Source organism: Mastigoproctus giganteus, chromosome 10 (assembly GCF_048544385.1).
Source record: "Mastigoproctus giganteus isolate SK-2022 chromosome 10, ASM4854438v1, whole genome shotgun sequence".
In the NCBI taxonomy this organism is placed as follows: domain Eukaryota; kingdom Metazoa; phylum Arthropoda; class Arachnida; order Uropygi; family Thelyphonidae; genus Mastigoproctus; species Mastigoproctus giganteus.
The window spans coordinates 207,516,508-207,529,937 of NC_143584.1; the positions used below are offsets into that span (position 1 = coordinate 207,516,508).

Here is a 13,430-nt window from a genome sequence, read left to right on the forward strand (position 1 = left end):
AATGTTTAGATTGGACTGCAGGAAGTTTTATTTTAGCCAGCGAGTTATAAATTATTGGAATAAGTTGCCTTCATGGGTGGTAGAGGCCGACAGTTTGGGGAAATTCAAAGGTCATCTGGATAGTACTTTCGGGTAAGGGAAGCGCATAGGATGATAGGATTAATTTCCTTTTTATTTATTTTTTATTTCATTTTATTATTTTTATTTATTTATTAATTATTATTATTTATTTATTTATTTAATTTTTGTTTATATCATTGTTTTGTTCGGATTTTTTTTTTTTTTTTTTTTTGGCTGGTGCAGCATAAGCCATAGGCTTTCTTGCACCATACGGCCGTTACTAATACTAATACTAATACTAATACTATTACTTACCATCAATAATCGAATACATTCTGATAATTGATTTAAAATTTTTTCGATGGCCACCTGTTCTTTTGCTTTCGTAATCTTTAATTAGCAAAGATCGTATAAGTTTACTTTTTGATTTTGAAACTTTCTCGAAGATCGCACAGCTACTTGAAATTATTCTGCAATACGCAGGAAAAGCAAGTAAGATCTTCTTAAAATCAGCAGTGACTCATTCTGACTACTTGCATTGCAGTATTGCCATCGTGATGCTTTTCATCCCTGTGGCTGGTGTATCCAAGCAACGTTTCTGGTTGTACCTGGTCAACATTGACATTCAACATGCCTTTTCTTGATATTTCTAGAATGCTGGTTAGTTTGTTGTGCACATAAGTAGGAGAATGCTTCAGATCATCGCAGTTATATTAGCAATTGCTACACTAAGTGAACAGTTACATTGCGACTTTTTTGCTACACTCATCAGAATGAATATTAATTAGGGTATAAAGTATAACGATTACACGTTTCTACCTGCAAATGGTAAGGGACCAAGACAAGACAGTCCGGGGGCTATCTCAACTCGATTATCAATAGCTTCCTTTAACGATTGCATTAGCAGTCATTCTTTCTGTGGCCTCTGCAGGATAATTTCGAGAGCGCTGGTGCAAAAACTGAAGGGCCTTATGTAATGTGGTCAGTGGTTGCGTGTCCAAATTGCCTCAACCTGCCGGTAGCCTATCTTAATTGGCATAGTCAACACATTGCTTGATGAACAACCAACTAATCACAGAACAGTAAACCATGTACTTTTCCTTGGTGAGTTATACTCCAGCGAACAGCTATTTCCAGACGTAATTTGTTTGTAGGAGCAACGTGAGAAGTGAAATATTAGTCCCAGTATCATCAGGGTAAAGGGACAGCTGATAATTTCGTATTTAAACGGTGATACTGCTCTTCGTATATTCGATTGAGGTATTTTAATCCTGCCCTCAGTTTTCACTCAAATTCCTCAGACAAGTCACCGATGTCGAATATCAAAATATTCGACTTCGGTGACTTGTCTATCTTACTTAACAGTTAATAATTAGAATAAGAACGTTTTTAGAATAAGAACCAAGACAGCTAAAGACACGAGGAGTAGGTATATCGCATCTCAAAATCGTGTGTGTTCTGCAGTCGGTTTGCCTTATTCTGGGATGAAAAACCAGACTTTTGTGACAAAAAATCATGCAAAGTTTAGCCGATACCAATTAATTTGGCCATCCAATGAAAAATAATTTTGAATTCGATTTGCGATGAGAATCGAACCCAGGTCTTCTCTAGCTAATGCGAAAGCAGTGATATTATTCACGGTGCCATCCACAATGGCTCAGACTCAAAACATTCATGGGAGATTCTTAAGACCTAATTGCGACCTTTAGGGAGGGGGTAGTCGACACAGATTTCTGTTTAAAATAGCGCTTAACCCCATGAAGTTCCACTTAGGCAGAAGTATCAGGAACTAAAGATATCTGAAGAATGAAATGGCCAAGAAGGTTATCGGACAAAAATTCCACTGAACATGTATATGATATTCTAGGAAAAAGGAATTGCAGGAAACACGTATTAGTTATTCGCTTTTTATTGCCAGCCTCATGGAAGAGTAACAAGAACTGCACAAAGTTAGAGGCAACCATCCTCGATGCTGGCTTGTAATTGTCATCTTAACCAATGTTATCCACCAAAATCTGTCAGCAATTCTTTAGTATCTTCTTTCCTATTTTTCCCTTGCCCTCCCTCTCTTTTGGCTTGACCGTTATGGCCGTAACCAACAAGGTCGTCTTCATGTCTCACTGGTGAAGATCTACCATCAACCCATTAAAAATAATTGAAAAAATTTATATCACTGACACACTATCATCTGCATTGATTTTTATGTTCACGTATCAATAATCTTTAACGTGGACGGTTGTGAACATGTACCATATTGTAAATACTTCGATAACATTACATCAGCAGATGTAATAAGATTTAAGTCTATAAATCAATTAATTAACCAAAGATTTCTTTCTCTTTCTTTCTTCTTAGTGGTAGAAAACTAAATTAGGAATTTATTAGTTCTCTTGTGAAAACTTCTTCTTTTATGTAACAATTAGTTACAAAATGGTTTTATTTTATTCCTAGAAAGCTCCGTCAGTTCTGGCTCAAGTCATTCAAGTGGTTTTAGCGACACCAGTATCATAGCGACATCTACCGGCGGAAGTACCACCCAGAAAGACTATGGCGGACTTGATTTCAAGATAATTATCGACTTTAAGGGAGGAAACCCTGTTACCCTTCATCTCGTGGCGCCCACAATGCAGGAAAAGGCCGCTTGGACTAGCGACATCAGTCAGGTGAGTTTGTTGTGTTGACTTCTTCCAACCTTTTGACACAGTCCCCCCTACAATGGTAGCTGTATTGCAGCATATAGCTGTTATACGGGAAAGCTTGGAGCAGAGGATGCTGACTGCTGCACAGTGCTTGTATGTGTGTGTGTGTGTGTGCGCGCGCTGGGCTGAGGGTAGTGCTGCTACCCGGTTATCGATCAGGTATTACGGTACTGAAATCGTGACACCAGCGACGTAGGTCTGCGTGAATGCAGCTTATGGTAAAAGATATGGAAGAATAGGTCAAGATATTGCACTGGTATCAGAGACTCCTTTTGTAGTATACATTAACTGGTTTCTTTGGTATTGTCTTTGACATCACCATGTCTATTCTGTAAAACATTTCGGCGACTATGGAGTTAAGAGCGTAATGTCTTCTCTACTCTAATTTTAGTTTCACGTCAAAGGTCAGGCGGTCATCAAGACAGTGCGGAAGTGAGAAAGCATTTTTCTATCGACAAATACAAATATTGTAAGTTCTAATAAAAGTTAGATGGCTTTTAATTTCTTAATCTGTCTGAATTTTAGGTTGTTGCGTTGTCTCTTTGTCAACAGTCTTTCAAAATAGCATTTGTTTGTCTTGAGTATGAAAACACCTTTATCTTATATTCTAAAGGTTATCACCTAAGACTATTTTCTTTCTTTTACAGTGTATTGATAATGTCCACTTCAACGACCTTTTTCATGGAACCATGAGTGACGCTTCATCTGTTACCATGCCCCATTCTATTCGGTAAGCCTATCCTCCATTTATTTTAATACCTTCAATGAAAACAGAAATTTTCTTAAGTATTTCACCTTGTATTCAGCTTGGAATATTTAGAATAACCATTTTCAATAGACAATGATCGTTTTTACATAAGACAGACTATGAGTTCAAATTATTTTATGTCTATCTTAATTTGAAAGAATTTTATAAAATTCGGCAATTATTTATATTATACTGCAATGGATATAAACATTTTCTTAAAATTCTTCCTACGTAAAGTTAATTTGACATTTTATTCATATCCCAATGATAATTGTATTCGTTTTTCATCCAGCTGTTGTTTTGACCAAAGATTAATCTTAAAACTTCATCTCTCAAATAAATTCGTATAAAATAATGTTTAAAAATAAACATTTATGAGCATCAAACCTATTCAAAATGGAATCAAAATCACCAAAATTCAGCTTGGAATATTTAGAATAATCATTTTTAATAGACAATGATCATTTTTACATAAGACTAAGACAGTGAGTTCAAATTATTTTATATCTGTCGTAATTAGAAAGAATTTTATAAAATTTGACGATTGTTTATATTATATTACAATGAATATAAACAATGACCAAAAAATTATCTTAATTTGTTTTTCATCTATTGTTTCAGCTATTGTTTTGACCAGAAAATAATCTTAAAACTTTACATCTCTCAAATAAATTCGTGTAAAATAATGTCCATTTTTAAACACTTATGAGCATCAAACCTATTTAAAATGGAATCAAAATCGCCAACTCCATCTTTTGCTAATAATTATCCACATATATTAAAAAATATTTTTATAGTGAATGTTTTAAACATTATATTATGAAGACTTCTTTACTCCATAAATGATTCAAACAGTATTATTTATTGCCATTATTTTATAATGTATTTTTATAACTATATACCTGTATTGTATGAAATATGGTATTTATACAGTATACGACTATATATGAAGCCAAAATAAGCAGTTTTATTTCGAATACTCTTTAACCACCTATTTTCGATATTTTCTATATTATTTTTGTTTCTTTAATTTTTTTAAAATTAATTTACCATAAATTTTTAAAATAGGTCCCTCTACGTTTGTACCATGATTGAATTTTTAAAAATTTGCAAAAAGAGCAATAATTTTAATAAAAAAATCCGCTGTGTTCTTTGATTCAAGTTACCATATGGTTTAATACATCGTAGTTTAATGTAGTTAAAATTATATTTTATACTGTGATTATCGTACCTTCTTAAATACTCACATAGTTAGGATATCGGCAACAATCATTCCCTTTTTAAAATGCCTACTGTCACGTTTTTTTCTATTGCTCTTTTACTGTAATGCTTTTAAGTACTGTTTTAGCATTTCATGACTGTTGATGTGAAGAAATATTATCTTTAATAACCGCTTTATTTAAATATTCTCAATATCTTACTACTACCAGTGTTGTCCAAAATATTGGTAGCCATTTTTTAAGTTTGTAAATTTGTCATTTGCAGCCATATACTGAAGCCTGCGGTATTCTTTAGCATTTCAGTGTGCTAAAAGAAGTAACTCACATATTTCTTTGATAAACCTATAATTTACTGAAGATCAGAATTTAAACTGGCCTAGAATCTATTTTACCTTTTAATTAATAGTATTTAAAATAACCTTCTATATATGTTTCTACTATATACGATATGATTACTATATATGATATATATATATATGATTTGTAATATTACTGTTTTATGACTATTTTATTGATGGATTTAACAGTTACAGAATTGTTTTGTACATTATCTGTGTCTTTTGAGTGATGCCTTTTAATTTTTCTTTGATGAAACTTTCCCTGATTTTAACTTTACGTTATTAATTTCTTAAAGATGGGTTATAAGGCCTTTGCCTAGCTAGCTTAAATAAATTTTATTCTTGATTAATGTAATAAAGTTTAACATCTAATAAAAATTGCTCGTGTGTTGGGCAATTTCAAAACGGAATACGCAACACATTCCTATGAAAAGGCTGGTGTTAAGCTAAAAACGAATTTAAAAGAATAATAAAATATAGCAGAGAATCCGAGAAAATCAAAATAATACCATGAAAGCTTTAAAGAACAGAGAAGAAAGTAACTGAATCAAAATATTCGACTTCGGTGACTTGTCTATCTTACTTAACAGTTATTAATTATCATTAGCATTAGTAGAGGTATATGATGCAAGAAAGCAAGCTTATGCAGCATCAGCCAAAAAAAAAAAAAAAACCCTTCCCATTTCACCCATCCATTCGGTCCAAAATTTTGTCCAGTTCTTCGTTGAATTTATTAAGCTATTAAATTCCAAAACGACCGATGGACGTTTGCTCCATCAATCAACCACCCGCTGGCCAAATGCAAATTTCAGCACAACTGTTCTACGACTGTGTTTCCTCAATTTAAATTTATGTCCACTCAGGTGCGTAATTTGAGGAGGAAGAATCCCATCATCAGCATTGAGCTTGCTCAAACCATTGAAAGCCTTATCTAGTCTCCTGACACTGAAATTTGCAGAACTTAAGCATTTCTTTGTAAGAGCAACCCTTTGGTCTCCTCACCAATCTCGTTGCCCTTCTCTGTACTCGTTCCAGCAGCTCTACATCCTTCCTAAAATGAGGCCTTCAGATCTGTATGCAGTACTCGAGGTATGGCCTGACCATTGCCTTATACAAAAGCATAATCACCTCCTTATCCCGACTAGCAAAATTCCTGTATGTCATTGACAAGACCCCATGAGCCCACAGAGTAATGTACCATCCTGAGTGTAACACCACACAGTTGGTACATTACTCTGTGGTTACTGCTACCCATATGCAATATTTTGCATTTGTTAATGTTAAACTTCAGTTGCCGCCTCTCAGCCCATCTGCCCAACTTTTCTAGATCCTCTTGCAGTAACGTACTGTCAATTACTGTCATTAACAACCATGCCAACCTTCAATCTTCTACAAGCATTGGTCATTAAGTCATTGGTCATTAATTGATCAATAAGCCTGATATGCCTTCGTCAATATCATTGATAAATATAGAAAATAACAATGGGCCCAACATCGAATCCTGAGCCAGCACTGAACATCCTATAAAAAGGAAAAACACGTGCACTATATACGCACTTTTTAACTTGATATTTTGTATATGGAGCTAACGCTACTGATTAAGATATTAATTGAAAGATATTAGATTTTTAATGTATAAATATATGCATGAACCACACATCAAGAATCCATACCAAGAAACTAAATGAAGACTGTGAAATAAGTATATTATTCGGAAATTTCGCCAGAAGTTTGGTAAATCAGCTCTCCACCCAAAAAAAACCTGCTCGATTACAAAAAAAAAAAAGACTTTCCTTCAAGAAAAAGTGACGTCATCCATTGCTCACACTCATGACAGTATTTCAAGGTTAATATTAAAATTTGCCTGCGATATGGGTAAACAATATTGGCCTTAGAAGCCTGGATTTAAAAGACCATAGATACTAAAGCGGTTGTTGTAGTAGGGTTTTTAGGAGCATCAGCAACCAAGGCCATATTGCTCCGTGTTTATTGTGTGTAAATTGCGTGTGTTCTGAGGTCGATTTTCTGTTTGCTAGACGAAAAACCCGAGGTACGTCGAGAAAAACCATGCTACCCTCGCCGGAGACCGACTAACTCAGCCATTTTGCACGTTCTGAAAAAGGTCCATAAAAATTCTTCCCGGCATCAATGGGACTCGAGCTCAGGTATTTTTCACCCGGTCTGGGGAGGACGGCGATCCTACCAACTGTGTTTTCCAACGAGGGCCAGACACATAGAGTTGCCAGTAAATCAAAATATGTTATCATGGGGATTTGAACTTTCAATATAATGATTTAAACTTGTGAAGTTGTAATTCAGTTAATAGCAGAACAATTCTGGATTTGCTATACGTTTGATGTTAAACGCCAAAGCAACTAAGCTGTGACGCGTATCTGTAATTGCGTGCATTCTTAAGTCTGTTTTTTGTTTTCCAGATGAAAAACCTGCAGTTTCCCAGAGATAAAACCATGCAACCATCGCCTAAGACCGACTAACAGAGCCATGTTGTGAAAAAAAAATCCATAAATATTCCTAGCTTCATTAAAGTGATTCGAACTCAGGCTTTTACCACCAGAAGGACTTTAAATTGTTAAATGATTGCTTTCTAAACCGTGTTAGAGAGGCTACAAGAGCGTAGTATTTTTTATCTGGTTATCAGCAGCGCTTCATCATATATTAAGAACCTTCAAGCAAAGGCACTATTGGTGGCAGTGATCATAGCTTATTGATTCTCACCCCATACTCTTAACTACTCTCAAGGGTAAATAGGGGAAATTTTGTTTTCACAGAGGTGATTTTCGCTGCTTGAATTATTAACAACACCAACGGATGTTGTTAATAATGCAAGCAGCATATCGGAAGTGTTTAGGGAAGTAATCAGAGAACTTATAGATAGATGTTCAAAATTTAGCCCATGATGGGTGTCGGGTATACTGAGCTGATGAGCTCAGCGGCATTCAAAAAATGACATGGATTCGTTATAAATTGTCCGGGGACACAGAATCCTATAATATATATATAAATTACTTTATAATGAAATAATTCAAGGGATTTGGCATGCTAAGAAAGATTATGAGACCTGTTTTATATATGATTGGCGTAACAATTGATGATCCTGTATAGGATGGTGAAAAACTGAATAAATATTTTCTTATAATATTATTTTATGATAACTGAAAGGAAACTGGAAGAGAAATTGGGGCAGCTAAAAGGCACTTGTGACTGATGGAATCTATTCATTTACAGCATATTAAAAGACGATGGCAGGGGGGGGTTCAGCAAGTGGAAGAATACCATTAACATTCAGCTTACACAATCCAGTCAAGGCTTTAAACGCCTCAATCACATTTTCCCGCAGATTCTTGGGCTCAAGACGTTGCAATTTGCAGAACCGAAGCCTTTATAGGTAAGAGCACCCTTTTGTTCCTTTCACCAATTTGGTTGCCCTTTTCTGCATCCGTTCCTGCAGTTCTACATCCTTCCTAAAGTGAGGCCTTCAGACCTGTATACAGTACTCAAGATGCAACCTAATCGTGGCCTTATATAAGGGGATAATCTCCTTTTCCCTGCTAGCAAAGTTTCTATATATCATTGACAAAACCCCATGCATTTCCTGGCAAGGAAGCTCATGGGGTTTTTTCAATGATGTACTGACCTGATGAATGACTGAGCTGAGTTCGAATTCAGTCAATGACATGAGGAATTTTTATGGGTGGTTTTCACAACATGGCTCAATTTGTCAGTCTCAGGTGAGGGTAGCACAGTTTTTCATCCCGGAAACTCGAGTTTTTCGTCTGGCAAACAGCAAATCGACCACAGATCACACGCAATTTACAGACGTATTATATACAGCACAATATGACCCAAGTTACTGATTCGCCTAAATTTCTCATATCCAATCTAATTGCTCATTCCAGTCCCTGTGATTGGAGATTGAATATGAACTTCCCTATTTCCGAAGGTGTGATTCAAACGGTGAAGTGAGTAGTTACAGACCTGTATGGTCGACTTCTATACTAGGGGAAATAATGGAGTGATTGTCAATTTTTATACTGTTCTGCATGAACAATTGTTACATTGATTAAAGCAACGTGCCATTATGGACTCGTTGCCACTATCGATAACGGGTTGGTTAGGTATAGGAGAGAGTAGTTATAAATGGCCACTGCTCACCAATATTGAGTTGGATCTGTTAGGCAGGTGTTCATCTCCTTGCTGTTTTTAATATTTATTAATGATATCGATGATAGTTCAAATTTAATGTCGAAGTCTTCTGATGATACAAAGATGGGCAGCGTTACTGACATTAAAAATGTACGTGCTTAAGCAAGGTATAGATAAACTAGGTGACGGGATGAAAAATGTCAATCTACGTTCCCCAACGATGAATTCACCGTAGCATTTACCAAACCTTTCCATTTTCTACTACCAAACTAAATACAGTTCATAAGATAAAAGGCCTAGGAATAATTGTAGTCTAACATGGTTCTCTGAGCAGTGTAGACGGGCTGCTAAGACAATTGATGGGGTTCTGTCAGTGATATACAAGGAAGAAGGATTAAAAGATGTAAATAAATGGGAAACTATAAAGACGCATTTTGGCATCGGATACCATAAACGTCATCTTCTTGTATCATTCTGCCATTTTTCATATTTAATGTTAATACTGAAATCATGATATAAGAATGACTTTCTACGTCCTCTGTTAGAAACTAAAAGGCTTTTCTTCGACGATCGTTTACTCTCAGTTAATAAAAACAATATAAAAGTCTTATGTGGCATAGCTTTTAATACGCTTGTCTTCGTAATATCATCTGGTTTTAAGACCTTCTATTGGATTAGTATTAGAATTAAAAAAAAACTAACTATATGCCCTAAGTTTTTACATAGGACAGGATATAGTCTCAATATTCTTTAAAATGTTCATCATAGGGCTGTAGTTCGCTGATCAGGAGGAGGGAGTTGGGCCCTACTTCTCGCTTGAGTTACCCCAGTTTTTTTCAGCCCGCAAAACATGCAAATTGGCCCATCAACAAACACCAGTACAGAGATAATATACACGGCACAATATGGCCTATATAATCTCCTAATCTCAGCGCGGATTAAGAGATATGACGTCATATCTCATAATTCATTCGGAAATTAGGAGATATGACATATCATGATAGCTATCAAAATATAAAAACCTTCCTGTTTCACCCATCGATGATAATTCAACACATTTTGCCCATTTTGGATGAAGAATATGCTTCTCCCCAACGAGTTAGTCTACAGACAATGCGCCTTATATGGACATGCGTAACAGCTTCGGTGCCGTTCAGATAATAATTTGAATGTCTTGTCTCTTGGTGGTGCTGTCATAACTTTTAAATTGCCATTTTTGACAAGCTGGTTACTATCCTGCCACCATCGTACTTCTAATCATCCACCACTCTGAATCTTCAAAATAACTAAGTTGCATTCCACAGAAAGAGAAAATGTAATTAGATGCCTTCTGTACTACGTTAGATTGGAAATAAGTAACGTTGTTGTTGTTGTTGTTTATTGGACACTTTTATAGCCAGCTTAATTTGCATGTTTAGTGACTTAAAGTCGTATTGTTGTCATATTTGGATTTACCATATTAATTGCATCAACTTAATTTTACTTTTACTTTTAAAAACTAAAAATCAAGGTTAAAACTTAACTTTTAGACACCATGACATTTATTATACATTAAAATCAGATAATAGTATGCTGACAACTTATTTAAAGGTAAATTTACTATTACTAACTGAAATGTAGGCGATTAAAAGTGTCTATGACTCTTTTACTGTCCAACATCGCTGTCCACATTAGATGCTTACAGAAGACTGCATGACTTACAGAAGACAGTGTCTGGAGACTAGGCACCAGCGAGGTGATCTGATAGAGGTGTATAAAGCCTTGAATGGTTTAAGCATGCTCAATGCTGATGGGATTCTTCCTCTAGCTCAGAAAAATCACCTGAGAGGGCATAAATTCAAATTGAGGAAAGACAGATGTAGGATAGACGTGCGGAAATTTGCCTTTAGCCAGCGGGTGGTTGGTTGGTGGAACAGACTTCCATCCCTTGTGGTGGAGGTTGATAGCCTAAATAAGTTTAAGGCTCAGCTGGACAGGTAATTTGAACGAACAGAGGGGTGAAGTGGAAGTGGGTTTTTTTTTTTTTTTTTTTTTGGCTGATGCTGCATAAGCTTGCTTTCTTGCATCAAATGCCTCTACTAATGCTAATGCTAATGCTAAGACATACAGATAATCCTATTCATTTTTGAAAAATTATCCATCAATGGACAAAACTGACCCTTATTGCATAGGCCACTAGAGAGACCATAGTTGGCTTCATATCTTATATTGCTGTATGCAGCCAGCTCAAGTTTTGTGTGTGGCTGGATGATCATGTCATTGACAAAATTCAGCAATGAAGAGAATATCTTGAATTTATTTGAAGGCGATCTGGAACTAGCAGACGAAGGATATCTGCTAGGATTCGGTAATTCTACAAGTACAATAGGAAGCAGGCTTTACAAGAAGGCCTGCCACAAGGAGAAAACTCCTTGTGGCAGGCCTTCTTGTCCTGCTGGTAAAGCCGCCGCAGGTTCTACAGTGGTTATAATCACTGCCTTTCACAATGGATGGAAAGGCTAAAGTTGAATCCCTTCAATGAGAAGAGGGATTTTTAGTTTTAGGGAAATTTTTTTCAACTTGGCTGAGTTTTAAGCCATACTAGAGCAACATTTCAAAAGACCTGCTTTGGATCACTTTTAATTCCACCATTAGCATATCTGGGACAGTTTATAGTGGCGTATGCATAGTTTATAGAGTATTATAGGGATTTTTCCATTTCGTACTGTAATCCAAGAAAATACCTATGTAGTTTATTGTGTTTATCTTTGAAATTTATAGACAATCACATCTGGTATGTTCACACATCAAATGCAGTTCATCTGCCTACCGGGCTTATGAGCGGACGAGAGAGCGCGGAATGCGTTTAGGCTAATCTTGTCGTTATTAACAAATGATAGATGTGCATGAGTGTTCGTTATTATTGAAATTATTTTAAATTAAAGGCTAAATTGTATTTAAATTCTATATGCGACCCAAACTGTCTTCAAGTAATGAACATGCCCCCTTGATCATTTTCCCTTTTATTAGCCATTTTGGGCTGAGGGGAACTTGAATTCCCTATTTTTCAACAACAGGTGCGATTGTTCTGTAGTGTTCTCTTCCTATTTTTAGTGAACTTTTAGCAGACTCATTATAGATAGATAGTTTTTAACTTTCTACAAATTGGGACTGTATTGAAAATCCGAGTATTTATATTTATCAGAACTGTGGCAGAAATAGTAGTAGTAGCAGTAGTAGTGACATGTGATGCAAGACATCAAGTGTATGAGCTTATGCAGCATCAGCCAAAACAAAAAAAAAAAAAAAAAAAAAATCACACCATTTCCTCCAAATGCCTTTCCAGTTCCTCCTTAAATTTATTTAACCTATCAACTTCCACAACGACAGATGGAAGTTTGTTCCAGCAATTAACGACCCGCTGGCTAAAGGCAAATTTCCGCACATCTATTCTACATCTGTCTTTTCTTAATTTGAATTTATGCCCCTTAGGTTCGTAATCTGAACAGGTGGAAGGATCCCATCAGAATTCAGCGTGCTCAATCCATTCAAGGCCTTATACATCTCAATCAGATCACCGCGCAGGTGCCTAGTCTCCAGCCACTGCAATTTGCAGAACTTAAGCCTCCCTTGGTAAGAGGATCCCTTCATTCCCCTCACCAATCTTGTTGCCCTTCTCTGTACACGCTCAAGTAAATCTACATCCTTCCTAAAATGAGGCCTACAGACCTGTACGCAGTACTCAAGGCGTGGCCTGACCATTGCCTTATACAGAGGGATAATCACCTCCTTTTCCCTGCTAGCAAAATTCCTATATATCATTGACAAAACCCCATGACCTGCCCTGGCAGCCTGTCTGCATTGCTCAGAAACCTTCATATCTGACTGCACAATTACTCCCAGTTTTTTTTTCATTTTCTACCAGCTTACGTGTAGTACCACACAGTTGGTACGTTTCTCTGGGGTTACTTCTACCCATATGTAGTACATTGCATTTGTCAAGATTAAACTTCAGTTGCCACTTCTTAGCCCATCTGCCCAAATTATCTAGATCCTGTTGCAGTAGCACACTGTCATTACTATCATTAACAACCCTGCCAACCTTTGTATCATCTGCAAACTTCAACATTAAGCCTGATATACCTTCATCAATATCATTGATAAATATACAAAACAACAGTGGACCCAACACCGAACCCTGTGGGACTCCACTAATAACATT

The 13,430-nt window shown here is 36.1% G+C and overlaps 1 protein-coding gene across 3 annotated transcripts in view; it reads left to right on the plus strand.

The window, feature by feature from the left end:
* The window catches only part of LOC150079816 (ras-specific guanine nucleotide-releasing factor 2-like), a 303,084-nt gene that overhangs the window by 222,578 nt on the left and 67,076 nt on the right, over window positions 1–13,430 (plus strand). For all 3 annotated transcript variants that reach the window (XM_090383592.1, XM_090383594.1, XM_090383593.1), the window contains exons 13-14: window positions 2,512–2,723; window positions 3,407–3,489. In XM_090383592.1, the coding sequence (XP_090239718.1) occupies window positions 2,512–2,723; window positions 3,407–3,489 (295 nt within the window). The remainder of the gene's footprint in view (window positions 1–2,511; window positions 2,724–3,406; window positions 3,490–13,430) is intronic.